General features: G+C 50.5%; 2 protein-coding genes across 2 annotated transcripts in view; one reads left to right on the forward strand and one right to left on the reverse strand.

Annotated features, from left to right (window-relative positions):
• Window positions 1-5351: 5351 nt before the first annotated feature.
• Window positions 5352-14000, forward strand: LOC132318763 (thyrotropin-releasing hormone receptor-like). The gene is made up of 2 exons (XM_059827336.1): window positions 5352-6137; window positions 13620-14000. Exons 1-2 carry the CDS (start codon window positions 5352-5354, stop codon window positions 13998-14000), a joined length of 1167 nt encoding a protein of 388 aa, XP_059683319.1.
• A 7461-nt stretch (window positions 14001-21461) lies between these two features.
• Window positions 21462-25182, reverse strand: part of JPH2 (junctophilin 2) — a 33696-nt gene continuing 29975 nt past the window's right edge. Inside the window, exons 5-6 of the mRNA XM_059827202.1 lie at window positions 25018-25115; window positions 21462-23983 (exon numbers count right to left, since the gene is read on the reverse strand). Of these exons, the coding sequence (XP_059683185.1) occupies window positions 25035-25115 (81 nt within the window). The 3' untranslated portion in view covers window positions 21462-23983; window positions 25018-25034. The remainder of the gene's footprint in view (window positions 23984-25017; window positions 25116-25182) is intronic.

Here is a 25182-nt window from a genome sequence, read left to right on the forward strand (position 1 = left end):
ACCAGTGGGACAATTTACTCTGCAGCAGCTCCCTGCTTCAGAAATACAGGTTTTTACACCGGAGATGCGGGGGTGTGTGAAGCAGAACTGAAACTTTCCCATCCCCATGCACTCATGCCCCAGCTGCGGCTCTGCAGGGAGCTTTGCCACGGAGCCAAACCACTGCAAATACCCAGCGTAAGCCATTTCGGGTACCTGCCATGGGTGAAAGGCTCGGGAAGGGCTGGCCCTGGCCAAGCTCCTCATTTGCAATACCTGTTTTCATCTGTTTGCTAATCTCTGCACGGTGAGCGGCTTTTTCCTTGAGGACTCAGGCTCTGAACACAGCAGGGAAGCAGGGGAGGGGAGAAGGGATTTCCCCCCCCCTCCAGCTTGTGAAAGTGGCCTCGCTTTGCTTTCTTTAAAAGCTCAAATCATACGTATTAGCTGAAGAAAAATCACCAAGTTCCTCTGTGCCCCAAAAGGCATTTCCACGATGGTTTATCATAGATTTTTCAAAATATCTTTAGAAGAGATTATACAAACCAGAGAGAGAACTACCCAAAAGCCAAGAGGCAACTCCGTGCCGGCCAGGCGGGGAAGAGAGGGTCCTGAGATGACCCGCAGAGCTGCCTGTGCTCACTGGGCCTGGAAATAACAAAACATCCCTGCCCTCATTTGGGGCTGGGGAAACGTCATTTCCCCACGACAGCATTGCCCCGAGCTTGGTGCTACAATAAATGGAAGGAGCTCCTTAAGCCTGGCATCACCAGGCAGGTTTTCCCATCCATCCGTCAGGCACCCGCTGCCCCCACAGGAGATGCTGCCTGCCCCATTCCTGGGTCTAAGAACCTGAAGATATTCTTTGTTGTCTTCAAGCCTGAATTGGTTTTCACCCACAGAAATCTGTATCACTGCCTTCCTCTTCATCACTTTTCATTCCCTCAGCCTTCTCTTCATCCGTAAGGTTTTCCAGAGTGACCACATGCTGTTCCCTTCCACACAGATGTGATGCAGCCCAGGTCCGTGAGTTGGTGCCTGTGGGGCTCTCCAGGAGCTGCATCCCTCCAGGGATGGTTCCCCGCTCGCAAGAATCATTAGAAAACCATCAGCTAGTTCATTTTTATGGGCGTGTAGCACATACCCAGGTCGATTTTGCATCTTTTTAATTCCTTGACAGTTGCCTTTTTGCTTGGGTTTGATCTCTGAGGGCATTAACCCATAAAGCCCCAAAGCAATTTGCTTCTAGGCTGTGACTCTGGAAGAGGCGAAGGCAATTCTGACAGAATTTCTCCACCCTTTGTCTTTCTGAGCGAGCAATAACTCTGCTTTTAACAGACTGACTCATACCCCATCTCTAATAGCACTTGTCAGCCCTCAGGCTTCCTTCCTGCCCGCGCCTCGCTGAGCTGCAGGGGTGCAGAGGAGGGAATCACTTCCCCATGATCACTCACAATTCAAAATCTGGCAGCTCCCCCAGGCCCAAAATCCTCTAATCGAGCCCCCCAAAACCACTGTGGCTTCTGTGATTCAGCTTCTCCACATTCACCGGCACCGTGCGGGTGCAGCCTCTGTGCCCCAGCTCTAACAGCAGAAGCTTTATGGGTTTAATATTTGTAGGTTATGAAGCACCAGAGAACAGAGAGGTGTTTATCACAGATTTGGGTAAAACGATCGCCTTCTCCCAGCTTTGTTTTTTAAATAAGTGAAGCCTCAGAGGTCTTTTCTGTCCATAGGACTAAATGAGCTGCCCAGCAAGGCTGAGTGAGAGGGATGAGCTGCACGAGGAGCACGGGGAGATACTGAAGCTGGCGCTGAACTTCCCGAGCACCCAGCCCAGGTACAGTGCTGCTAACCCAGCCACGGGGCTGCACAGCCACCCCTTCCCAGAAACAGCCCTGCCACAGCCAGTGCCCAGCAACACGGCCATTCCCACTTGGGAACCCGCAGGAAAATTAAGACCTCTCCTTCCTGACACTTCAGGCAGTGGGGTATAGCAGGTATTCACAGAGGACGGCAGCTCGAGGCGATGCCAGCAGAGAAGGAAGTACGTTAAAAGAACCTAATATGAAATGTTAGTTAAAAGAATCAATGTCTTTGGTCATCAAAATATTTGGATTTAAGTCAAGCTGGAAGAAAATATTTTATATAAGCGTCAAGCTGATTGGCCTCATCTTAAATACACGCCTCGGTCACATCCTGAACATTATAGCTACTGAAGGAATCTGTAGTGGGAAATGTTAACCAGTTGTCACAGCAAACCTGACCATTTTGACAACGCGTAGGAAGTCTCACCCAGGCGTGTGCGTTGGGCACAGGCAGCCCCCCTCAGCCCCAGCCTTGCGATGGACACCCGGGTTAGTTCAGGGACTCAGGCAGGAGGAGCTGCTTCAGCTGGGTGATTTAATGCCGTTGTTATCACTGTGCTAATAACTACTGAATTGTCAGTGACACAAAGCAAAGCATCGAGGGAAATAATTATCTGCAACGAACCTACACAATGTTCTAGGTTTGAACCAAAACAAAAACTTTGTCTGGTCTCTGTGGGAGTTTGTTTTATTTTTGCTTCCTGATCCCACGAAGCCAATTCCTGGAATGTGTTTGAGGAAGCAGATGAACCCCAAGTTCCCCCTCAGGACATTTACGCAGGGTTTGTGCCTTCTGCCCTCCCACGTACAGTGCCACCACGCTGGCAGCTCTCCCGCCTGTGTTTTCCCCTGATTTGAAAGAAATACTGTTTTCCATGAACTCGTGAAAAGCAGGCACTAACGATGGTATTTCTGAGGCCTCAGCTCTCTGCCAGTCCGCATCGGAAGGACCCCCAGCATCGCTACGATACAGCAGCAGCCTGACAAACTGCTGGAAGCCTGTCCGTGTTAGAGTCACTCCAGAGCAGCGGAGTATGCAAACCCTTGAATTATGTGAGCAAATACAGATGCTCACACTCCCCCTCCTTCCCACAAACACACGCAGTAAGATAACTCTTATCATTACTCATTTATCTCCTGTTATGTGCTGCTTCACAACTAACTCCAAGTGCCATGCAGTAGCGGAGGATGGTTTCTGACCACCACGATCCACAGACCTGGGTGTTTCTCATCAGTATCCACCATGGCCAGTGCAGCACAGGGAGCTGCTGGTGCTGAGAGATTCCTGTCTGTTGAAATAACTGTGTGCCAGCCACAGTGAGCAATATGCAGGAATAGGGTATTTATTCAGCTTGGAGAAGGGCCAAGGCGGATGGGAGCAACAGTGGGACCGGGGGTCAACTTCAGAGATGGATAATGTATTACAGCTCTGCTAATGACACAGGATAAAGCAACCAGGATGCTGCACCCATAATAACTAGGCTGTGTTCTTGCCAGAGGACAGCGATGCTGATTATTATGGATAATTGTAGCAGTGCCTTTTTCCTGACATCTCCCTGAGCCTTGCAAAATGGTGTGTGATGGATGCCGTCAGACTGGTCCTTGTGCAGAGGTAAGTGATGGCTATTTCTGTAACGTGTGCTGGAACGGCTGTGAGTGCGAGGGCTCAGGTGGCAGGTCCTGGTGAGAGGCTGCAGGGTGATGCAGAGAGGGAAACAGGGGAATTTGGGCTGTCGGGATGACTAAAGGGGGCATTGCCTGGCTCCCAAAGAGGCGACTGCCAACTCAGTAGGTGAATACAACCTACAGGTGTAATTTCTAGGGGGATTTTAAAGTGCATCTATTTAAAAAAAGAGGGGAAGTTAGAGTGAAGCACAGCCTGGGGAGGTCTCCAGGGGCAGGGATGGGACCTGATGTGCCTCCCCAGTCCCAGGGCCATGGGGCAGAGGTGCGAGGCTGGCTGGGGCACGAGCAGCCCTGGTGCAGGCTGTCCATGGAGCCCTAAGGAAAGCAAATGGAAAGAGAAGAGAATATTTGTCCTTTATAACTGATCCAAAAGTGAATAAAATGTCACAGGAGGGAGTGAAAAACTACAGGGATTGTCCTCTGTGGAGCCAAATGGAAGCATAAGGTTTCCCAGAGAAAAAGGGACAATATTATTTGCCACAGCAAGCCAGAACCTGGGGACAGACTGCTGCTCCCTGGGCTGAGGCAAAAGGCATTTTATCCACCCAGGTTTGTACAGCCCAGGCTTCGAAATTTGCCTGTGCAACCCTGGACTTGAATCACCTGACATCAGGACGATCCTTCGCATTTTGGATACGCACCTCAGTGCCTGGGATTAATGGGCTGTCTCTGCCTCTAATTGAAATCAAATCTAATAAAAAAGCGAGCTTTCCCCTTGTCTTTTCCTCCACTCCACAGGTTAGGGGACCCTTAGCACTTTATCTCTGCAAACACAATTGCTCTTTCAATTTGAAAATGCATTTTCTGACAGACCGTGGATATGTCAGGAGCAAGCATGGAGCTGGCAGCAAATTCTGGCCACTGCTGACCATCAGGGAGATACCAGATCTCCCAGCCTGACCATCAGGGAGCCACGGGATGTCCCAGTCCAGGACTGGGTAAACGCTTCCCCAGGGGAGTGATACCAATGTGCTTGTTTGGGACACGAGAGGCTGTGGAAAAAGATGACGTGAGGCGGTCGCTACCTGGTGCTTAAAGAGCCCCAGGACAGGGGCTCCTCTGCCCCAGCCCAAGGGAAACAGGAAAGGCCATGGTTCTCCGTGGCATCGTCCTGGTCCCATCCTCCTGAGGATGAGGAAGGAAGGACCCCATCCCCAGCTCTCCTTGCCCGGGGGGCACAGTGCAGCCTGTGGCTGGGCTGGGGACAGAAGGCACCCACAGTCCCGGGTCCCGGAGCGGACCCACTCGCTGCTGGGGTGCTCTCAGCCCCGGCTCCTCTGCCCCCCGGGGTCTCCAACCTGCCACCCCCATCCCCTGCCTGGGCTCCTTCCTCCTGCTCCTCCTCCTCCTCGGCTCAGCGGTGCGCTAGGACCCGGCGGGCGCAGGCCGGGGATGCGGGCGGGAGGCGGATGGGGAGTCCCGGGGCTGGGGTAGCCCCGGGGGGTCGCGGACGGCCCGGGGAGGTCCTGGTTGATCCCGGGAGCTGGGGGTCCCAGGCGGTCCCGGGTGGCTCCCGCGGCTGGGGCGTCCCGGAGGCCCCGGGGGTCCCGGGGACTGGGGCGGTCCCGGCCGCTCCCCGCCCCCCCGGCGGAGGCTCGGCGGGGAAGTTTGCAGGGGGGGTGGGGGCAAGGAGCCGGGCGGCTGCGAAACTTGGGGTGAATCGCGGAAAAAAAGGGGAGGGAGGAGCCGGGGCGGGCCGAAGGGCGGGGAGGGGGCGCGGGGGGCAGCGGGGCTCCGCGGCGCGGCTGCCGGCTCCCCCTTCCCGCGCTCCCCGCCGCAGGGTGCGCGGAGCTCCGCCGGGGAAGGCTTTGGGGGCCGATGGAGAACGGCTCGGCCACCCCGGGAGCCGCGCTGGGCGGCAGCGGCAACCAGACCCTGGGCAGGATGCCCCGGCAGCCCCTGGAGCTGCAGGTGGTCACCATCCTGCTGGTGCTGCTCATCTGCGGGGTGGGCATCGCGGGCAACGTGATGGTGGTGCTGGTGGTGCTGCGCACCAAGCACATGGTGACCCCCACCAACTGCTACCTGGTGAGCCTGGCGGTGGCCGACCTCATCGTGCTGCTGGCGGCCGGGCTGCCCAACATCTCGGAAGTGGTGGCTTCTTGGGTGTACGGCTACGCCGGCTGCCTCTGCATCACCTACTTGCAGTACCTGGGCATCAACATCTCCGCCTGGTCCATCACCGCCTTCACGGTGGAGCGCTACATCGCGATCTGCCACGCCATCAAAGCGCAGCTCCTGTGCACCGTGTCCCGCGCCAAGCGCATCATCTCCTCGCTGTGGCTCTTCACCTCCCTCTATTGCCTTATGTGGTTCTTCCTGGTCGACACGACGCAGGTCACTTTCTCGGATGGGGCACAGGTCAGCTGTGGCTACCGGGTCTCCAGAAATCTTTACATGCCCATTTACTTCTTGGATTTTGCTGTCTTCTACATCATCCCACTGGGGCTGGCAACTGTCCTCTACGGCCTCATTGCCCGCATCCTCTTCATGAGCCCCCTGCCCGCCACCCCGCAGCACTCCTGCCTGGGCTCCACGCACCAGGGCGGCTCCCTCAAGCTCTCCTGCCGGGGCAACAAGGGGGCCCTGAGCTCCCGCAAGCAGGTAGGGGCTCCCCGCCAGGCTGGGGCACGCTGGGCTGCAGGCAGTGCTGTCAGGGGCTCAGTGCTTTGAGGGGCATTCTGGCAGGGTAGGGGGTGCCCCAATATTTTGCTTCCCTTTGTAGAGGGAGCTGGGTGGGTTGGTTTGCTGCACGGAGGGTCACCCCAAGCCCAGCTGGTGTCTGGCAGCACAGATGGGCTCCCCCTGCTTTGACTGAGCTCAGTGGAATGGGACAGGGCTCCAGCATAGCTTGCGAGAGGCAGGAGTGCAGGGGTGTTTGCTGGATAATTGATTACTGATTGCCTCCCTGAGGAGGGGAGTGCTGGGTCACATTATGCCAGTGGGACTTGCCTTCCAGGCAGGGTCCTGGGCAGGTGACCTCAGGTTTAGAGGAGCAAAGGGAGGGGAGAGCTGGTGTGAACCCCTGCCCTGTGAGCCCAGCCCTGGCTGCAGCCCCCGGCCCCTGCAACTGGGGAAGGCATCTCGGTGTCACAGCGGTGTGTGCCTCTTGGTGACTCCTCTGTCATTCAGCTGCCTGCTCGCTCCTCATCTCCTCCTCCCACCTCCTACCCTCATTCCTCCTCTTTCTCTGTCCACATGGACAATTACTGTCTCTTGTTCCATCTCCCTGGACCGGTCAGCATCTGGACATGGGACACCTGTCTGCTAGCTGGCTGTTTGCAGGAGACCATCCCATTCCGGTTTCAAACTTTTCATAGGCAGAGGCATGGGCTATTTTAAAGGAAAGGGCTGAATCTGGGAGTCTGGCTTAAGTCCCTAAATCACCAGCTCTGTTGTGATTTTGGGTGAGCAGGACCTGATTTCCAGACAGCCTGAAATACTTCAGCCTGTCTTAAGGTCCTTGTTTTTCCAACTCAGTACGTCATTGCCTGACTTGCACAGGAACCTCCATTCCCCAGGAGAGACGATTCGGTCGCAGAGGGGAAGCAAATAGCCCAGAGAACATGTATTTCTTCACAAATTTCTAAGTCTTTCCAGTTCAGTTTCTCCATTTTGCTCCAGCACAGAAAGGTTTAAAGCAAGTCCTGACTTCTGCAAAAGTACTTGCCCGCTCTCCCAGGGTCTCTGACTGCTGTGGGAGCCTTGGGAAGGGTGTTCGGCAGCAAGGTCTCTGGATACTACAAGGCAGTACCTAAAGGTGCGGGTCGATGAACGTCTCCTTTCAGAGCAGCCACTGCAGGGGCCGTGCCGCTCTCCCCGTGGTGCTGTGCCATGCCGTGGAGTGGCCGTGCTGCACACAGCGTGCTCCAGCATCATCAGGACGGGTGGCTGAGGTCATTAGTCCTGATGGGACTGGATGACGGCACTCCAGCTCCTGGAAACATCTTATGCACTCTTTTCTTGTTCCACTGGGAGTTTTCTCGAGATCATCATTATCTTCCAAAATATCTTAGCATGGAAAGACTTCCCCCGGCTGGCCTGACATTGCAGAGCTGGCATCATTAGGAATAAAGATGGCACTGAGTTTTTAAACTGTAAAGCAGTTTTCCAGGGCTTCCAGCTATGGTTTGTTGAATGCTTCCTTCTGATTTCATACGAGCAGCTCTTCAAAGCAAGCTGTGTTGGGATTGATGGAGGAAGAAACCCCAGCTGTGCCACCAGTGGCATGTGGGCTAGGTGGCTGACACATGGGTTGGTGGCTGCCAAACGGATGCAGTGGTGCAGCCCAGAGGTGGCTGCAGTCCAGGTTTTTCCATAAATGTCTTTCACAAGTTGGGTATGACATAGGACACGATCGCTTCATTTTGTATATAATCATAGGGAAATTTATATGACTGTCTGTAAAATCAGAGGGCGCAAACCCAGGATCTGGGTGTTCAGCTTTAACCATTTGATTCATTGCTGATGGGTTGATCTGCTGGATGCTCGGTGCAGAAATAAGTTATCTGTGCAGCAAAGCCAAGCAAAACCACACAGCTATTTTGACAAGAGTTTGGGCAGCGTGAACAAGAGTGCTTGAAGCATAACAAATCCAGGTCCTGTTAGAGCATCTGCCTGAGCATTGTCTGAAATCCAGCAGGAGGTTTTTGTTGGCGGTGCAATGGATTGAGGAGCAGAAGCTGCAGTGAGTCATGATTCTGCATCTAGTTATGAGGGAAAAACCAACAACCCAACCACCCAGGGAGGAAAGACTCCAGAGACCCCAAGGGGTCAGCACTGGATTGTGCCTGGAATTTGTCTCCCTGAGCAGGGGCAGCCAGGGCCACAGAAATTATATTTTCAGGGAGATGCTGCAGTGGGCAGGACCCCAGAGGGGCAGTGGAGGTAGAGCAGAGAGGAAGAGAGGGCTGAGTGCTGGGGAATGGGCAGATCATTAAGAAAGGGATTTTAATGTGAGAAAGAAGGTAGCTGAATCTATTCATGCCAGCAGAGCTGGCAGATGGAGATGCTGGATAGGAGAAGGGGCTTAAAAGCGAGTGCGGAGGAGAGTGTTCCCATGGCCAGTGGGGCCTCACTGTGGGAGATGTGGGTGATGGAGACAGAGGTGCATGTGCCCATGTGAAGGGGCAGGGCAGTGTCCAGAGGGGCTATGCCCGCCCCCAGCACCCCCAGCACCCACCTCCATGGGACACCTCACCAGCTTGGCTTTAGCAAAGGTGGAAGATAGGTGCAGAAGGGACCTGAGTGGTCTCCAGGTGAGGTTCACCTCCAAGGAAATCAATGGCAAAAAGCCCCCGTGCAATGGGCAGGTATGAGCCCTAAAAGGGAGCAGCCTGGACATCGGTGTCCTGTGTCATCTTCACCAGAAGAAAGGTTTCCTCTCTGATTTTCTGATAGCCATGGCATCACTGCCCTCAAAGCCAGAGGAAAATTGCAGAAAGAAGAAAAACAGATGGATCTCAACTCGGACCACCGGATACTGCTTTGCAATAGCTGATGCTGACTGAGGAGCTCAAAAGCAGGTTTCCTCGCTCATTAATCACCCGTGGCCATGGTGGAAAGGAAAGGGCAGCCTGACAGGTAATGCCATCGACCTCTCACGCTCTCCTGAGAATTGTTGACAGCCCTTGAAAATGTCACCAGGAATTTCCATGGGGGCCCTTGGTAAAGGGTCTTGTCGTTCAGAAGTGAGGACACAGCATCGGAAACTGCTCTAATAACAAATGCTCGTGGTCACCAATCTGAAAGGGTGATGAGGAGGCTGTGAAAATGATGCACATGCTACCAGTGGGGAAAACTGAAGTGAAGGTGCAGCTGCTTTAAAATGCAATTGCCATGTAGACTAAACCGCTAAAGACACCATTAGAAGTCATGCTTGCAGGTTTGGTCCAAAACAGCAATAGTGTTGCTGTCTGACGGGCTTCACGTGTGCAGCGAGAGCTTCACAGGGTCCTCCAGATTGCATCCCAGTGACGTGGCGAAGCGGGACCCCAACCCCACAAACACCTTTGAGTTTGTTGGAGTGATGGTGCACAAGCATCTGCCAGATTCCCATCACAGACCAGCGGTGTGAGGGCGGTTTGGCTCCCGGAGGATCTGTCGGCCAGGAGAACAGAGAGGGGCAGGAGGGTGGGCATTGGGTGTGCGTAGCTCGGGTGGTCCATCTGACCAGGGTACGGGCAGCCGTATCAGCACTCCTCCTCTGGCCTCTCTGTATAGGGGAACCGGCTTTTCCAGGCACCATGCCCAGAGTCCCCTGGGAGATGTCCAAAAGGAGCTACCCCAGAGGTGCCCATTTCTCTCCCTTGACTCTTAAGAGCCTGGATGGCTGGGGGTGTTTCGCTGAGGAGATGCAGAGTTTGGAAATAAAATTCTCCCTGTGTGCTTCTACACAGCCCCAGCGCTGCCCTGCTTCTTTTTCAGAGTATGAAGATGCTGCTGTTCCTTCACTGGTTCCTCTAAAACAGTAAGTCCAGAGCAGGACAAGGCAAGGCATGGGTTCTGCTGCGTTTATCGCCCACAGGAGAAAGGCCCGCAGGTACAAGCACCGGCCACCTCCAAGCACGTGTTTCACTTGCTGGAGAGGCCCCACTAGAGGGAGCGGGACTCCCAAAAAAGGGTGCTGCAGCTCAGGGCGATGGTGCCCGGACAAGGAGGGGTGACGCTGGCTGGGGAGAAGCATTTGTGGCCTCCAGGACAGGAGCAGAGGCTGGACATAGCACTGCGAGAGGGGATGGGTTGGAAGGGGATGCAAGATGCCAATCACCTTGTATGGAGCAAGAAGGATGCTCACAGTGGGTTTGCTCTGGGAGTTACACCGGGCTTGGCCCATGGAGGTAGAAGATGAGCTGTCCCTTAGCTTTGCCATAGGGACCCAGGATGTAGTCAGGTGTCTGTACAGCAGATATCCTCGGCTATCTGCAACAACACTGGCCTATGTGCTCAAAAGTGGTTTTCAGCTAAATATCAACTGTTCTAAGTAAAACATCCCCTTCTGCCTACAAACCCTTGTCTTGCTTCTATCCATAGTTCCTTTACAGCTGTTGTGTGCACACACTATGTACAACAGAGTTGTTGCAAAACACTTGTCGGAAAAATTGTTGTCCCTGAGCTGGTGCTTCCCTGAGGGATGCTTTGAGGCTACAGCAAAGCTCTGGCTTTTTTGGGTGCAGCTGTTTTTTTGGGACCATAACTCAGGACTACTCCAGTTAGGGATAAATGTCCCAAACTCTACTCAGTGCTGATTAGATTAATTTTTCCCATGGGCACTAGAACTAAGTTCAGAGCGCCTCAAGCGTGCTATAGTCACTCGCCTCAGCAAGGTAGAGTGAGGAAAGGCAAGGAGACAGGTTTCAGCCACGCACGCAGACGACACTGGAGATTTCTTTCTCCACAATGGAGATATGAGAGTGAGTTTGGGATAGATAGGTTTTATCCAGAGGAGACATCCTGTGTCAACACAACTTTGCTAAAGAGAACACAGTCCATACGGACAGTTGGCTTTAAAAGGCAAATTTCAATCTTACAGCAAGCTCAGGGCAGGGCTGCCCATCCCAGCTTGTGGTCTGGAAGAAGCGTCCTCAGGGAGCACTGAAGGCATTTAGTGAGATGGAGGTAATAAATCCTCATGGTGCTGTTTCCAGCTGGTTTCCTCTCCCAGGACAAAGACAGCTTTTTCACAGGGCTGTAGGACGTGTAGCAGGAAGTGCTCTTTGGATGACAGCACTTTGTGGTCTTCTGCGGTCTGGAGGGAGGTGTTGGGAGCTTGCTCGGGCGGGAGCTGGATGAGTGCTCGCTGGCACTGCTGGCATTTCCATAACAACCAGCCAAAAAGCAGGGGCAGTTATGGCTAAAAAACAGATGAATCACTGGTTCTTTTCCAGACTACACTTCTTTTGGTCTCAGAAAGGACCGGAATGAGCTTACTTTTCAGTCTTATTGACATACGCTCCCACTGGTGTTGTCACTCGGGTGCAGAGTTCAGATCACTCTTCACAAACATTGTGGGTTCCTGAACAGTAAAACAAGGCAGCAAGTTACAACAGTTGAAAAGCCAAAGACGTTTCAGTCTCAGGAGACAGCACATGAGCATCTCAGGGACTGAGGCAACCTCTGTGTTGAGTGAGGAGTGTCTGTGTCTCAGTGAGGACCTGCAGAGGTGCGGTATTTAACTTTCCCAGGACGTATTTTGCAGCAATCCTGCTGCCTAGGACTGCTGAAGTTGATGGAAAGACTCCCACCAGCCTTATCCCAAGACAGCCCTTTAACATGGACCCTTCCAGGCAGGACCGAGATGTGTTCAGTCTCTGCATGGGATGGAAAAGCACAGAGCCTGCCCTCATCTTCTGGGAAGAATAAACTGCTTAGTAGGGGAGCATTAAACTGACTGAAATTGTGCTTAGGATCACTTAAGCTGAGGAGTTGGTTGCATTTTGCTGTAGGGTTCAGCTATTAGCACAGTATTGTTCAGATCAACTTCATTCAGGTTCTCAGTAAATAAACCTCAGATGCATCAAAAATATGGCAAAAGCACCACTGCTGTCAGGATGCTCCTTCCCTTGGCAAGGGGTGGTCGATCCTGGGTTGCCCTGCCAGCCTCAGTGGGAGGCAGTGGCTACAACCACGCTGGTACGTAGAAATTTTGACCATGGTCAACTGTGCACCAAGCAGCTGCTGTCCACTCCCAGCCTATCCTTTCAGGAGTATGTCTATAAACCAGATTATCACTCTAGCAGTTGCACACCAGATAGGGTGGCTTGAAACCAAAAGATTGTGAGATGGCTCTCACTCTTCTGGAGCCAGCCAGCCCTTGTAAAAGGCATTGAAAAGCTCTGAAGCTACATTTTACTGACACATCTTGTACAAGCTCTCATATCTTTCCCAAAAGGTAACAAACCGCAGCAGCAAACATGCTGCAGTCTTAGCAACAGCCTCAGCACTCAGAATATCACTGCAAGATCTTATTCTGGGAAATGTCCTCACATTCCCATTAAACCACACACAGCAAAACACTTCTATTTTGGCCTCAGCTTGACAATAGTCCTTTTCTTGTAAGGAAAGTTTTGTTGCCACTACCAACCACCCTCAATTTTTACTCAAAGCATTACAGGAAAGCATAGTTGCTTGTGACTAAGTAAAAAAAGCACTCCAAGAAAAGCTGAGAGACTGTGAATGTGACCTAAGTGCTCATTTCCATATCGAGAACTGGAGCCATTGCACAACTCCCTTTCTGACTTTTGAAACGCCACTGCCTTAATATGCATGTGGCATCAGTGTTTACCCATACTTTCCTCCTTGGGGACCCATGTATTCTGTAAGTATTTGTTGGAGGATGATTGTCACCTACCAGAAATAGCTGTTGAAATTATTAGGATCACTGGAGTTTCAGGACAAAACCCCATTTTCTTAAACAAGCTGAGGACAATTACTGCTCACTTCTGAATTCTCAATATCTTCTTGTTCCTAATATGTTAATGTAGTACTGCCCTAGTGTGCTGCAAATTAAAATAACCCATACCAATCAGCTAAGTAACTCCCATATCAGCACAAATAGGAATTTGTGTAAGACTCCAGGCAGTCTCCTCTGCTCCCGGTGCTGCTCTGTACCAGGAGCCTATTCCTTGGAACAATAGAGCTGGCATAGGAAACCTGGAGATCCTAGACAGGGAGTTGAGATATACCTCACAGCATCCCCAAAACTTAGGTCCCCACTTTTGCACAAGTTAGTTTCCCCATTGATTTATTGTTATGTACAATTTTCAAATTTGCTTTCTCCCATTATTACCCCAGCCCATTTCCAGGCTGGTGGATGCTTGTCCTATAGAGTTTTAAAGGCTCTTCAATGGTAGGTGAAAACCTACCATTTAAGGGGGTTATTTATGCAAGAATGTTTCATGAACAAAATGGATTCAGAGAAGAATAGACAGCCCCATGGCTTGTGTGCCTATTTTAAACCCTTAAAGAGAGATATAAGCAATATGTAGACTGAACTAGCTGTCTGCGCTGTTTCTCCAGGGGGGAAAGCTCTGCTGAAGACTTAGCATTATCTGACTATTTCTCTTTTTGCATATCCCCACTGGCAAGGTGACCAAAATGCTGGCTGTCGTGGTGGTCCTCTTCGCCCTTCTGTGGATGCCTTATCGCACACTGGTGGTGGTGAACTCCTTCATGGACCCTCCGTACCTGAACATCTGGTTCCTTCTTTTCTGCCGCATGTGCATCTACCTGAACAGTGCCATCAACCCCATCATCTACAACCTCATGTCACAGAAGTTCAGGGCTGCCTTTAGGAAGTTATGCAAGTGCGAAGAGAAGAGTGCCGAGAACCCCACGCCATACACCGCCCCGGTGTACTACAGCGTTATGAAGGACTATTCTCATGACAGCTCCAATCACAACGTCACTGAACAGGAAGATCTGAACAGTCTCCCTGTGCCTGCAAAGAAGAACAAGTCTGCCAAATAAATCCTGGGACCCTGAAACAATGCAGGCAGTGGGAGCTATGCGGCTGTATGCACTGTGTTGGGAAAGCGCCAACAGAAATTGCTTTGGCATTGCAGCAAACTTAATTTAATACCTCTCCAGGGCATTGAACAAAACAGATTCTTAGAGGCAAATTAATTTGCTTTTCCTTAACGCTAATTTATTCTTGTTTGGTGAAGTGTTAGGCACAGGTCGATGTTTAGCATCTTTAAAGAATCTGTAGTTAAATATAGCAGTGCAAAGCTATCCTGTGTTATGTGCAAGTGCAACTGTTTGTTGAGTTGGGCCAGAGCATTGAAAGGAAATCCTGGAAGAGAAGGGCATTCAAGGAAAAAAACCCAAACAACCAAACCCTTCTTTCTGCTGGACTAGTTTTCTTATAGGTTGAGATTCACCTACCCAAATTTACATGCCTATAACACAGATATCCCATGTGAGGTGCTCCTCTAGGGTCCTTTTATAGTTAATGGGGACAATTAGGCACTTCCAGGAAGGGGCTCCTGTCATCTCAGAATAGTCCTCTGAGGAAGACACATACCTCAGGAGAAGATGAATGTCTCCTGAGGTGTGACTATTTCTGTCCATTGACTGTAAAAGGACTCTCTCAGGTGGAGACTCCTATGTTAGGAATAATCGAAGTTGGGTGTCATGAACCTCACCCCATGCTTCTGGAAATATTGCTGTGCTGGTAGCACATATACCCAAGGTCCAGACCAGTTGGATTTGTTAAAGGAGAATGAACAAACTAGTAATAAGTGTTCCCTAAGGTAATACTAATACTTCCATCATGGTGGTCTAAGCTTCTTTTAGATAATTTTACCTTTTCTGTTCAAATTCCTCTAGTTGCTTCAGCTGGATACTATAGCCTTGTCCTGTAAGCCCCGGTGTAGTGCAGCTGCATACTGTCAAGCAGTGTTACTCTCTGTCCCACCTACAGTTGCATTTCAATGGCAGGTGAAGCAATTATCTTATTTCCTGAAAATAATTTGTGAAAGTCCACCAAGCATTTTGTGATAAGTACCACACTGACTAAAAGACATTAACAGTACTCATTGCTGCTATGATCTCACGAGCAAAGTGGATATTCATAACCTGAGGCATCCAAGAAACCAGCCCAAGGACGCTTGCCCCAGACTTGCAAGAGACTATCTGGACTAGGAGTAAAATGTAAGATTACGCATGAGGCAAACGCTAAGGCTCTTGCCAAATAAAACAAGTGTCAGACACAAGTAACCCTGCAGTGACTGTAAAAAATTCTTTGAACAGCTAATTCAGCCTCACTCTTCAACACCGTTTTCCACCAAACTATAGTGTTAAATGATCTTAGAATTTTGCATCCACTTTGGAAAAGATCGGTGTGATATTTTTAAGACCATAAGATGTTAAGTGACCATTCTGTGTCTATGGGAAATCACTTTTCTGGGCGAGTCAGAACAGGACCTCACCTCCCACCAATGTGTCGGGAACTGTCCAGGATTGATCTCATTTTGGTGTAGGGTGGCTTTGCATGAATGATTATTATATTGTGAGTTATAAAACTACCTATCTTTCCCCCAAAATAACTGAAAGGTGAGGAAAGAGAACGTTGGTTTTTGCAATTATTTGAAACAGTGTGTGTGTGTGTGTGTGTGTGTGTGTGTGTGTGTGTGTGTGTGTGTGTGTTCGGAATTTAAGGATTCATTACAGTTTTGCGCTTTTTTGTGTATATTGGGAATTTAGGAACAGAGTTCCTCTTTATTGTTATTAAGGAAGTTCTGCACAGACATTTGGGATTTGCTTCTTGAAGAAAATGGAAGTGGTTTTGCTACGATGTGAGAAAATTGTTTCACTTAGCAAAAGAAACCAGGAAATGAAACAATTTGCTTGCAACAATCTTTTTTTCTAGTACAGATTCCTGCCCCGCCCCCCCCCGGCCCCCTTGGAACAACTTTTTCCTTAGCAGCGCAGAACAAGCCATTGATAAAAGTATCTGCAGACAAACCAGAGCAGTAAGGACCAGGGTGCTTTGAAGTAACACACAGGTAAGGCGGAGGAGGAGGAAGGGGAGCCCCGGGGCGGCTGCTGGTCCCCTGGACGTGGTGAAATCAAGGGCTGGGGTTTGGATGCGTCAGCTCTTACCTTTGGATGTGTCAGCTCTTACGTGAGCTGGGTTGAGAGTAACAGGAACAACTTATTGCATAGCCCAGAGCTAAGCTGGGCTCTTGTGATAATGAGTCCTTCTTCCAATGCATCAGATTTATCTCCTCAAAACATAACAGCTTCTTCCCCCTAAGCCACTCCATGCCCTGTCTAGCCAGCACAGGAATTAATTTTCTTCATCTTCACAGCCAACTGTGGCTTCCAGCTCCCTGGGGCACAGGGCCCTGAGCTCACAGGCACCTTTGGGTGCACACAGGCCATAGCCAGCCCCGACAGCCAGAGACACACAGCCAGCAGCATCCCATCCCATCCCATCCCATCCCATCCCATCCCATCCCATCCCATCCTCTTTCCCTCCCTGCTCTCCAGCCATACAGCTGTACAGCTATAAGGGGATGGGGGATGGCAAGGAAGGAAGAGAGGAGCAAATTAACCTTTCTTAGCAGTGCAGTAAATTGGTAACACCCTGCAAGCACAGTGGGGTGGGAGAGGAGGAAGAGCCGGGACTGGGACTCTGCACCCCCGTGCTGTTTGCTTTGGTACAGTAACTAGATCGTGACAGCAAAGCAGAGCCCAGCCACCCTTGGTGCTGCAGGGCTGGGGGCTATGGAGGGTGGTGTCTCCCTGGGGCACAGGGAGCATCTGCTCAGGGACAGGTTGTCCTATGTTCCCCCGCCCTTCACCTGTGGCTGTGGGTGCAGAGAGCAGCAGGAAAGCCAGCTTTGCCCTGATGCCACGCGGGAAGAGGATTTACTGTCCAAGCTTGGAAACCCACCTGCATCCTGACCTAGGGCTTTTCTCAGGCACGGGATGTGCGGTTTGACAGACAGCCTTGATCTCTGCAAACTCAAGTAGCAGCTCAACTCTGAAGCATCTCCAGCAGGATCTTTTCCATCCCCATCACATTTCCAGTCTTCACTGTTCCTCTTTATGCTTTTTTCCCCCCAGACAGAGGCATCCTAAAGGCACTTTTCTCTTAATTAAATTTCAGCCCCAGGCCAACAGCTAATTGATGATTCTGAAATTTTTGTTCAACATAGTTGGGATTCAATTAAAACCCAGTTCTCTTCTCCCCTTTCTGCCCTTATCTGCCAAGTACTGCATGACCCTTTGTTTTTTCCTGAGAACTAATTGGCAGATAAATCCCACCGGCACCACGAGATCTCCATCAAATGCACCAGAGCATTAAACTCTGTAGATGAGGAATGAGTTCCTGCTCCTTCTCCCGGCACGTATTCTGACATGTTAGGAGGACTTGAGAGAGTTTTAGGTGGAAGTGGAGGTGGAAGGTCAGCACTCAGCTTGCTAAGGAGATGCTGGTTGAAAGGACAGGCAGCTGCATGCTGTCAGGAAATAAATCACCAGCAGAAAGGAATTAAAAGAAATAACTCATGACCACAACTTCCTCTGGATATCCAGGGTCTGAATGAAAACCTTCATTCCTTATAAGAAATCAGAGAGTCCCCTTCAAGCTTGAGCCTAAGATTACCTTGGGCCCTGCAACACCCCAGCCCCGTCATAAAGTCTGAAGCTGTATTTTACCCTCAGCATTTATTTGGTCTCAACAGCATGAGTGTAGGCTGCAAGTTTATAAATATCCCACCAAATAGAGAATCCATTACTCCTGAATAATTTACCCCATTGAAGCTGCTCCTCAATTTGATCTAACCTGTTAGTTTCTTAATCAAAGCTCATTATTTCTAAACCCTGCCCTTCCAGTGCTTGTTAACCTGGTAAAATGCCATCTGCTTTCTTTGATTACAAGCAAACAGTCTCCTGGCAGGAGAGAGGGGACCTGACACTGCCACAGCGCCCAGGGGAGGGGGATGAATTCGTGAGCAGGGCAGAGAGGGGGACGGAGGAGGCAGTGGTTTGGGGAAGGGCTGGTGGGAGAGGGGTGAGTGAGATTTATGGGCCTGGAGAACCACAGGTTGGCTGAAGCTCACGGCATTCGTCAGAGACTTTCTGTTTAGGAGACACCACATCCAGCATGTTTACCTCAATCTGGCTGGTCCCAATGCATTGGTGATAGAGGTCACACAGTAATCACCTCTATGCAGTGCACGGATGGCTCCCCAGCAAGGGTTATTTACGCGTGCAAAACACAGAAGTTTAAATAACTTACCAAAATCTTCAGTTTAAGCCCTAGTCAGGTTGTCTTCTTACCTTGTCTCTAGATTTGGGTGGTGGAAAAGGTACTTTCAGGGGGGAAACTGGGCATCCATGCCAGCCTGTGCTGGAAGAGAGCACATCCGTGCTGATGGCTCTTTGGGAGAGCCTCTCCCCTGTGATTCTGGTCAGTGCCCTGAGAGCCACGCTGTCCCAGGGCCACGTTAGAGAGTAACCCACACACCACCAGCAGTTCCCTAAAAAAAATGGAGGAAAAGGCCACGAGGGCACCCGGCACCTCCCTGCAACCCGAGCAGGCTATTAGAGCTTGGCTTTCACCCTGTGGTACAATCCTGCAGAAAGCACATTACTAAAATTAAAATTGTGGTACCTTTAAATTAGTAATACTTGGGTCACTGAAGAGGATGCTGAGCAACTGCTTAAATTTTTCAGAGCCACAAGAGAGGGCAGACCACCCGTTAGGGAATGAATTAGACACAGCCCCTTTTCAAGCTGGTCTGGCCCCTGGCTGCTTCTTCGAACTAATTAGTTCAAGCAGGCCCCAATTAAGGAGCTGCTAATAAAGCCTGGGGGATAGCCCTACAGCAATATTAATGTAATCACCCAGCAGTTATTTGTTTATTTTGTAATCTGTGTTTCCTAAGGCCTCTGGAGGGCTCTTTGGCCAGCGCTGCCCTGGGACCTGCCTCCTCTCTGCTCGCTCAGAGGTTGCTCCTCAGCACTCTTCAAACCAAGGCATCCAGTTTGGGGAGCGCGCTACGACACACAACGGATCAAAGCTTGCCAGTCCCGCAGGACTGACTCTGATTTACCAGAATACCTTCAGTTTAGCAGTTAACCAGCCCTGACCATTTCTGCCCTGCCAGATGCAGACCCTGATGGGAGGGCATTGCTGGCATCGCCTGGGTCCCAAATCAGGGGCACTTTCCCAGCTACTGCCTGAGGGAGGGAACGTGGCTGCAACGCCACAGGTCCCCTGTGCCGTGAGTGATGGGCAGAAGTATTAAGGACAATCTGTGTTTTATAATTGCTGAATTTTCTTTAATAACCACCTCGTGAATTATGCTCTGAGTGCGCTGTTTCTATAGAGACAGGGGATGCTGCAAGTGCACCGATGGCTGCTCGCTACTCCTCCAAAGGGAATGCCTGAAACCACTAGCCAGGGAGCCTTTAAAAGCTTTCCCCTCTCAAGGAGAAGGTCCTGGGGTGGTCCCGGTGCTAATATAATTTTGAGACAGTCAGCAAGGGCATATTGTCCTCCTGTGCTGGCTGATCCTGCCTGTCCTCGTGGGCACAGTGTGGGTGGATGCTCAGAGGAAATAAAAAGCAACTTTTTCCAGCCATGCAGTGCCAACGTTTCTGACAGAAGAGGACAGGAGTGGGTGGCCACCGTGGTGCCCCTTGCTGCAGGTCCCGAGCTGGGCATGGTGCGCCCTTGGCTTGGCTGGGTGGGAGGGGAAAGCCAGCGCTTTCAGAGCCGGGGCTGGGGGCTAAGCTGTGGCCAGGCGTGGGAAAACATTTTGCTGGAGTCACTAAAAGTGGCTATTCCCTGATGCATTAATGATCCTGGGACTCACTTTGGCTTCTTCCAGGAAGGGTCCCAGAGCAAAGGATGGTGGCATGGAGCCAGCCCCGTTCCCAGCTCCGGGGCCAGAAAGGAGCACAGTAACCCCTCTGTGCTTCCCAGCACCCACTTGCTGCCGGGGCCACCATGGCTCCAGCTCTGGCCCTTTCTCCCGTGCGAAGATGAAGGCCAAGGGAGGGGGTTGCTCCTGAGAGCCTCGACACCCCGCAAGGACAGTGGAGGGCAGCACGGCTGTCCCCGGGCTGCCTGGGCAGGTCACTCTCAAAGGACACCGGGGCTCAGGTTGCACCTTCCCTCCCACGGATGGAGGCTAAGGCTGCTGCTCTTCAGTCACAGGATCAGGCCAGTGCCTTTATCCCGCTTCTCAAGTATCGGACACCTCCCTGCCCGCAGCTGGGGACACTCAGCCAGGAGACTTGTGCGGAACATTACCCCTGAAACCAGCAGCTCCCAAAGCAGAGACCCAGCACTGTTCCCCCTACCCTGGGGAAGGGGCAGGCTTTTCATTTTGCCTTTATTAATATTTTTGAAACAATACGTCATTGCTTTAGCAGCAGACCCTCCTCCCTCCCTGCTGCCTCTGCCACACATGGGCCAAAGATCTGCTCCATTCATCAGCCTGAGATTTATGAGGTGTAAAGGGCTCTGGTTACACGGCTGCCCCTAGCCTCCTCCCTGGATGAATGAGACACTGCTGGTTGCTCCCATACCAGAAGCAAAACAAGCCCAGACGAGAGTAAAGCCATCATTTCACCGAACTCAGCTCCTTAAGTCTCCACCAGAACATGAAATCTTCTGCTGCAAGACCCTTGTGTCCTGCGGAAGCCAGGGGAGCCCCTGCTGCCCACAGAGGCTGAGCCTGCATCCCGCCAGCCCCTCTGCACAGCCCGGCTTTGCTCATGTGAGACACTACAGAAATAGAAAAGGGATTGAAGGTTTCGGCTACTCTGGATTCCTCGGGCCCCCGGTCTGCGCTGCCCCTGGCTCTGCTCTCCCATCCGCCCCTGTAAATCACTCTTCCCCCGGCTGCCATTTCTCCGTCCCTCGCACCTGGTTTTCCTCTCACTTCAGCCGTTTCAAGAGGCTGAGCGAGAGGACGGCCACAGGTGGAGGAGAATCACTCCTCTCCAAACCCAGGAGGACCGTGGTGGCGGAGAAGCAGGCAGGGACACACAGCTTGGAAGAAACTTGGCAGCAGCCCTGGGGTCGGGAGGCAGCGAAGGAACCTGTCAGCATTGCCCAGGCAGGCTCTGGGCCAGCGAGCCACCTTTCCTCCTGGTCCCATGCAACCTCTGGCAGAGGCTAGCATGACAGTGGCACACAGAGCTTGCTCGGAGAGCTGGAGGTGTCCTCAAACATCTAGCACCAAACTGTCAAGAAGCAGTAAATGAAAACAATTATCTTTGCAAAGAACCCCCCCATCAACAAACCCACAGATTTTTAAATAGGTATTAGGGAAAAGCCAAAACCCATTCAGATGCCACCATGCAAATCCTGCATTACACGTTGATGAGCTCTCCTGTAAGACTGGAATGAGTGCGTTAATCCAGAAAGAAACCTGGAGATTCCCCCGCAAAGGTCCACATGGATACAGTGAGCAGATAACTGTTTATTATTGCACGTAATCCAGCAGAACAACCGACAGAAAACTCCAGACAGTAGTACACAGATTGTAGTAAACAGCTTGCAAAATCTGTGATGAAGGTATTTTTGTGTGAAGAGTGAAAGGTATCTGCATCTTTGTAAGACCTGAAAAGTATAACACAATATCCTAGTCAGTTTTGAAAGCATGCAGTTTGAGGTAAATCTGTTATTTTGCATCTAAGAAAACGAAATCCCTAAGGGGCTATATATATATGTATATATATCCATATCTCAGTGCAATATGGATATATTTATACATCACATAAAAGCAAATCTACCTACTTTGCTCAGAAGGTTACTAGGAGGAAAGGACATTAGCAAGTGCATATCACATGCATAAAAAATTGGGGGGGGGGGGGGAATTACCTTAGCACTGTTGAAAAAGATCCATTTTTGTGCTTAGTGATAAATAAAAGCCCCTCAGGTCTCTCAACGGAAATTGTCTTGGTGGTTAATAAAAGCAGTTGGCATATTGAAACTGCAGAGCTGGCAAGTGAATGCCAGGAAACGGAGATAAAATGTCGAAGGCAGCAGAGCCTGGGGTTCACAATACATTTATACTTAAGAAAAGAAGAAAAGAAACGAAGCAAATTGCTACTAAACTATGCTCTGTGGAAGTGTAGATGATGCTGCACAGCTTTCTCAGGACTGGTACAGCCACATGGCTTTTAGAAAGGGATCACATTCACTTCTCCCACAGTTAACACCACGTATTTGCTACTGTGGCAACGTTCCTGAGCTGAATAAGGTTAAAAAATAAACTTGGTTCACAAAGAAAAGTACTGAATTATTCTCACTCTCTTATGCCATAATTAGAGCAGATAAATTATGCAGGTTTTGCCCTGTGTCTCCAGTCAGTGCAAACCCCTGCCTGTCTGCCACCCCGTCTCCGAAATCCTTTCAGATTGACCGTTGGAACAGACTGGGCATCTGTTTTTTTCCTTAACCATCATTTCCCCACTCTTTCCAGTCCCTCAGGTTTTTCCACCCAGTCCTGTGCTGCGGGACTTCAGGATACACAGAGGTGCACAACCGACTATAAATAACATTTCCGATTATCTTAAAAAGGGATAGAAAATACATATTGCTCTTAAAAGAAGGAAGAAACATGTCCAAGCACTCAGCCTCACACTAAACTGTAACTTCATCTGTGCTGACTTTCTAAGCTCGCACTGCTAAGGATCAGAGCAGATCATGGTGGAAACATCTCCTTCCAGAGGTCACTCTCTGTCACAGCTTTGGGAAGAATCGGTGCAAATTGCCCAGGCCTCTAAGCCTCGCACACAAGAAGAACTTGAATTGCCCCTCTGTACTCTACCACTGCTGAAAGCCTGGCTGCTGCGTATTTTTGACCCTAACACCCAAATACACTGGTGTCACTCAGGTCTCTGCACCTTTTTCCTTCCGGGAATAATGTAACCTCTCCCACAACAGCCACCCTGCATTCTCTGGCTGGAAAGTCTGTTCAGTCTGTTGCAATGAAAGAGCACAGGAGTCCCCCTGCAGCCCGGAGCACCAAGGGGAGGAACCTGCAGGCGTACGGAGGTATTTTTCAGTCAGTACCTCCTTTTCGTTGTAACTCACACCATTTTCACAGAAAAAGGGGGTAAAGGGACAAGTTCAGCACACCTATTTCCTTTCCCGTTACAGCAGGAAGTCTCCCACTGCAAGACACTTCTGTGCAGAGCATTGCTAGTGGCAGGAGAGTGCTCGGACTGTGCCTGGTCCCGAAATGGGCACCATTTCCACCTGCAGCACCCCCCGCACACACAAACAGCCTTGGATCAGACAGCCCCTCGCACCCCACCCCGCGGCCCCTGTCCGTGGCGCATTGGCAGGCATGGGCAGGACTCTGGTTACGCTTCAACAAGCCCAATTTCAACTTGCTCCCCTCTCAGTCCTCCATACATGGAAAATGACTCCAGGCAACAGGGAAAGGAAAGAATTTGTGTTCGTCCCTTTGGATGACTTCTGAGCATGGAGGACAATGCTGTCCACCTAGCCATGGTGCAGTTCCCATGAGTCATTTTGGTTGCTGTGTATTGCTTCATCTCCACACCATGGATGATATTCTTTGGGAAATCTCTGAGTCAACCAAGGGAGTTATAAAACACATCAGTGTGCACACATGAGACCTTCTCACTCGTTTTCCTACAGCTACAGATAAATCCCTCATCCCTGGCATGACAGGACAGTTGATGGCTTTGGTGAGAACAATTTAAGGCAACTGCTATTTTATACAAAGAAGAGAAGGAGGCTGAATTGCAGAAACCCTGGCTTTTCCTCGGTAGATTGTAGAGGCCAGCCACAGCCTGGGAGCAGGGAGACTGAACTGATCTTCAGGCACTTTCGTTTAAGGTTGATGTTTGCAGTGCAACCTTGGGATCTCAAGTCCTCCTCTTAGGTGTTTCCAGGTGGCTGAGATTTAATCCCCGCCAAGGTCCGTGGTCTCCATCAGCAGCAACGCCTGTCCCAGACACAGATGAACGGGAGAGTCAAGGGGGAGCAAAACACATGACCAACATGTAATTGCGGCTGTCTGCAAGGCTTTCACCTGTGCAGGCTGAGTGGGGACTAATAGCAGCACAGAAAGCAGTGCCCGGTGGAGCAGTTTTATCCCCCAGGAGGCCCTGGGAAGGTATCCCGATACCCTCATGGAGGCTTGGGAGGTGCCTCTCACATTATGTTCACGTGAGGCCCAAGGGTCAGGTTCAGCCTTGATGGGTTTTTTTGCAGTATTTGAGCCCAAGGCAAGAGAAATCTTGTGCAAACCCATGATGCATTCCTGTATGCAGGAACCCCACAGGCACAAGTAACCTCACAAGATTTTATTGCCACCAAATCCAAAAGCAAACCCTCATCCCAATTCAAGTGGAAGACCTGAGTGAACTCCAGTTTAACCTTAGTCAGATACACATCTCAGGTCATATTTACCTTTGGTAACACAACTACCTAACAACAGCAGCCAAACTAGCACTGGTGCAATTAGAGCTGCAAACTTCAGAGTTTCACATTTTCTTTGTGTTCCTGCCTCTTGCTGGGCTGAGCGCCAAGAAATATTGCAACACACAAGGTAACTGGCAGCAGTGACCACAGAACAGCAAACTGAAAGTGTTTCTTGCAGCTTATTTGCAGAAAACAAATTTCAAATTTAACATCGCACATTCTTGCACTGGAAATGTCCATGATTCATGTCCATCCAACTGGGAAGGCAAAACTATACTGTGGGATTGCATCCAATCAACACAGTTCATGAGGAAATGATTTTTTGAAAAGACTAGAGAACTATCGACTGAAATTACTCCACAAATCACTCTTTGAACAGACAAGGGGTTACTGAGAATTTCAATGCTCCGTGCAAGGCAACTGCATCTATCGATGCATTTTCAGCACCAGGGCATCCATCAGTGAATGATTTGTGTTGGCAGCAAAGCCAGTCAACCCTAAAATGTCCACAGTGAAGCCTACAAAATGAGGATATAATCTCATGGCTTGTCTTACCTTGTCCGAGGGGCACATCATGTCAAAAAATGTACAAATAGGATGGCCAGACCAATGTTCAATAAGATGACCATACAGATCACGATTGTGTTAGGTCCCTGAAGGAAAAACCCAAAACAGAGTATTATACACCACAATTCCAGGTGAGAAGACAGATTCAGCTTA

Source organism: Gavia stellata, chromosome 20, assembly GCF_030936135.1.
Source record: "Gavia stellata isolate bGavSte3 chromosome 20, bGavSte3.hap2, whole genome shotgun sequence".
NCBI lineage: Eukaryota > Metazoa > Chordata > Aves > Gaviiformes > Gaviidae > Gavia > Gavia stellata.

Excerpts from the sequence above, each read along its gene's own strand:
- LOC132318763 (XM_059827336.1), top strand. The coding sequence starts at position 5,352 with ATGGAGAACGGCTCGGCCACCCCGGGAGCCGCGCTGGGCGGCAGCGGC. Across the intron at positions 6,138-13,619 it reads CCCTGAGCTCCCGCAAGCAG|GTGACCAAAATGCTGGCTGT; the intron begins GTAGGGGCTCCC and ends CCCACTGGCAAG.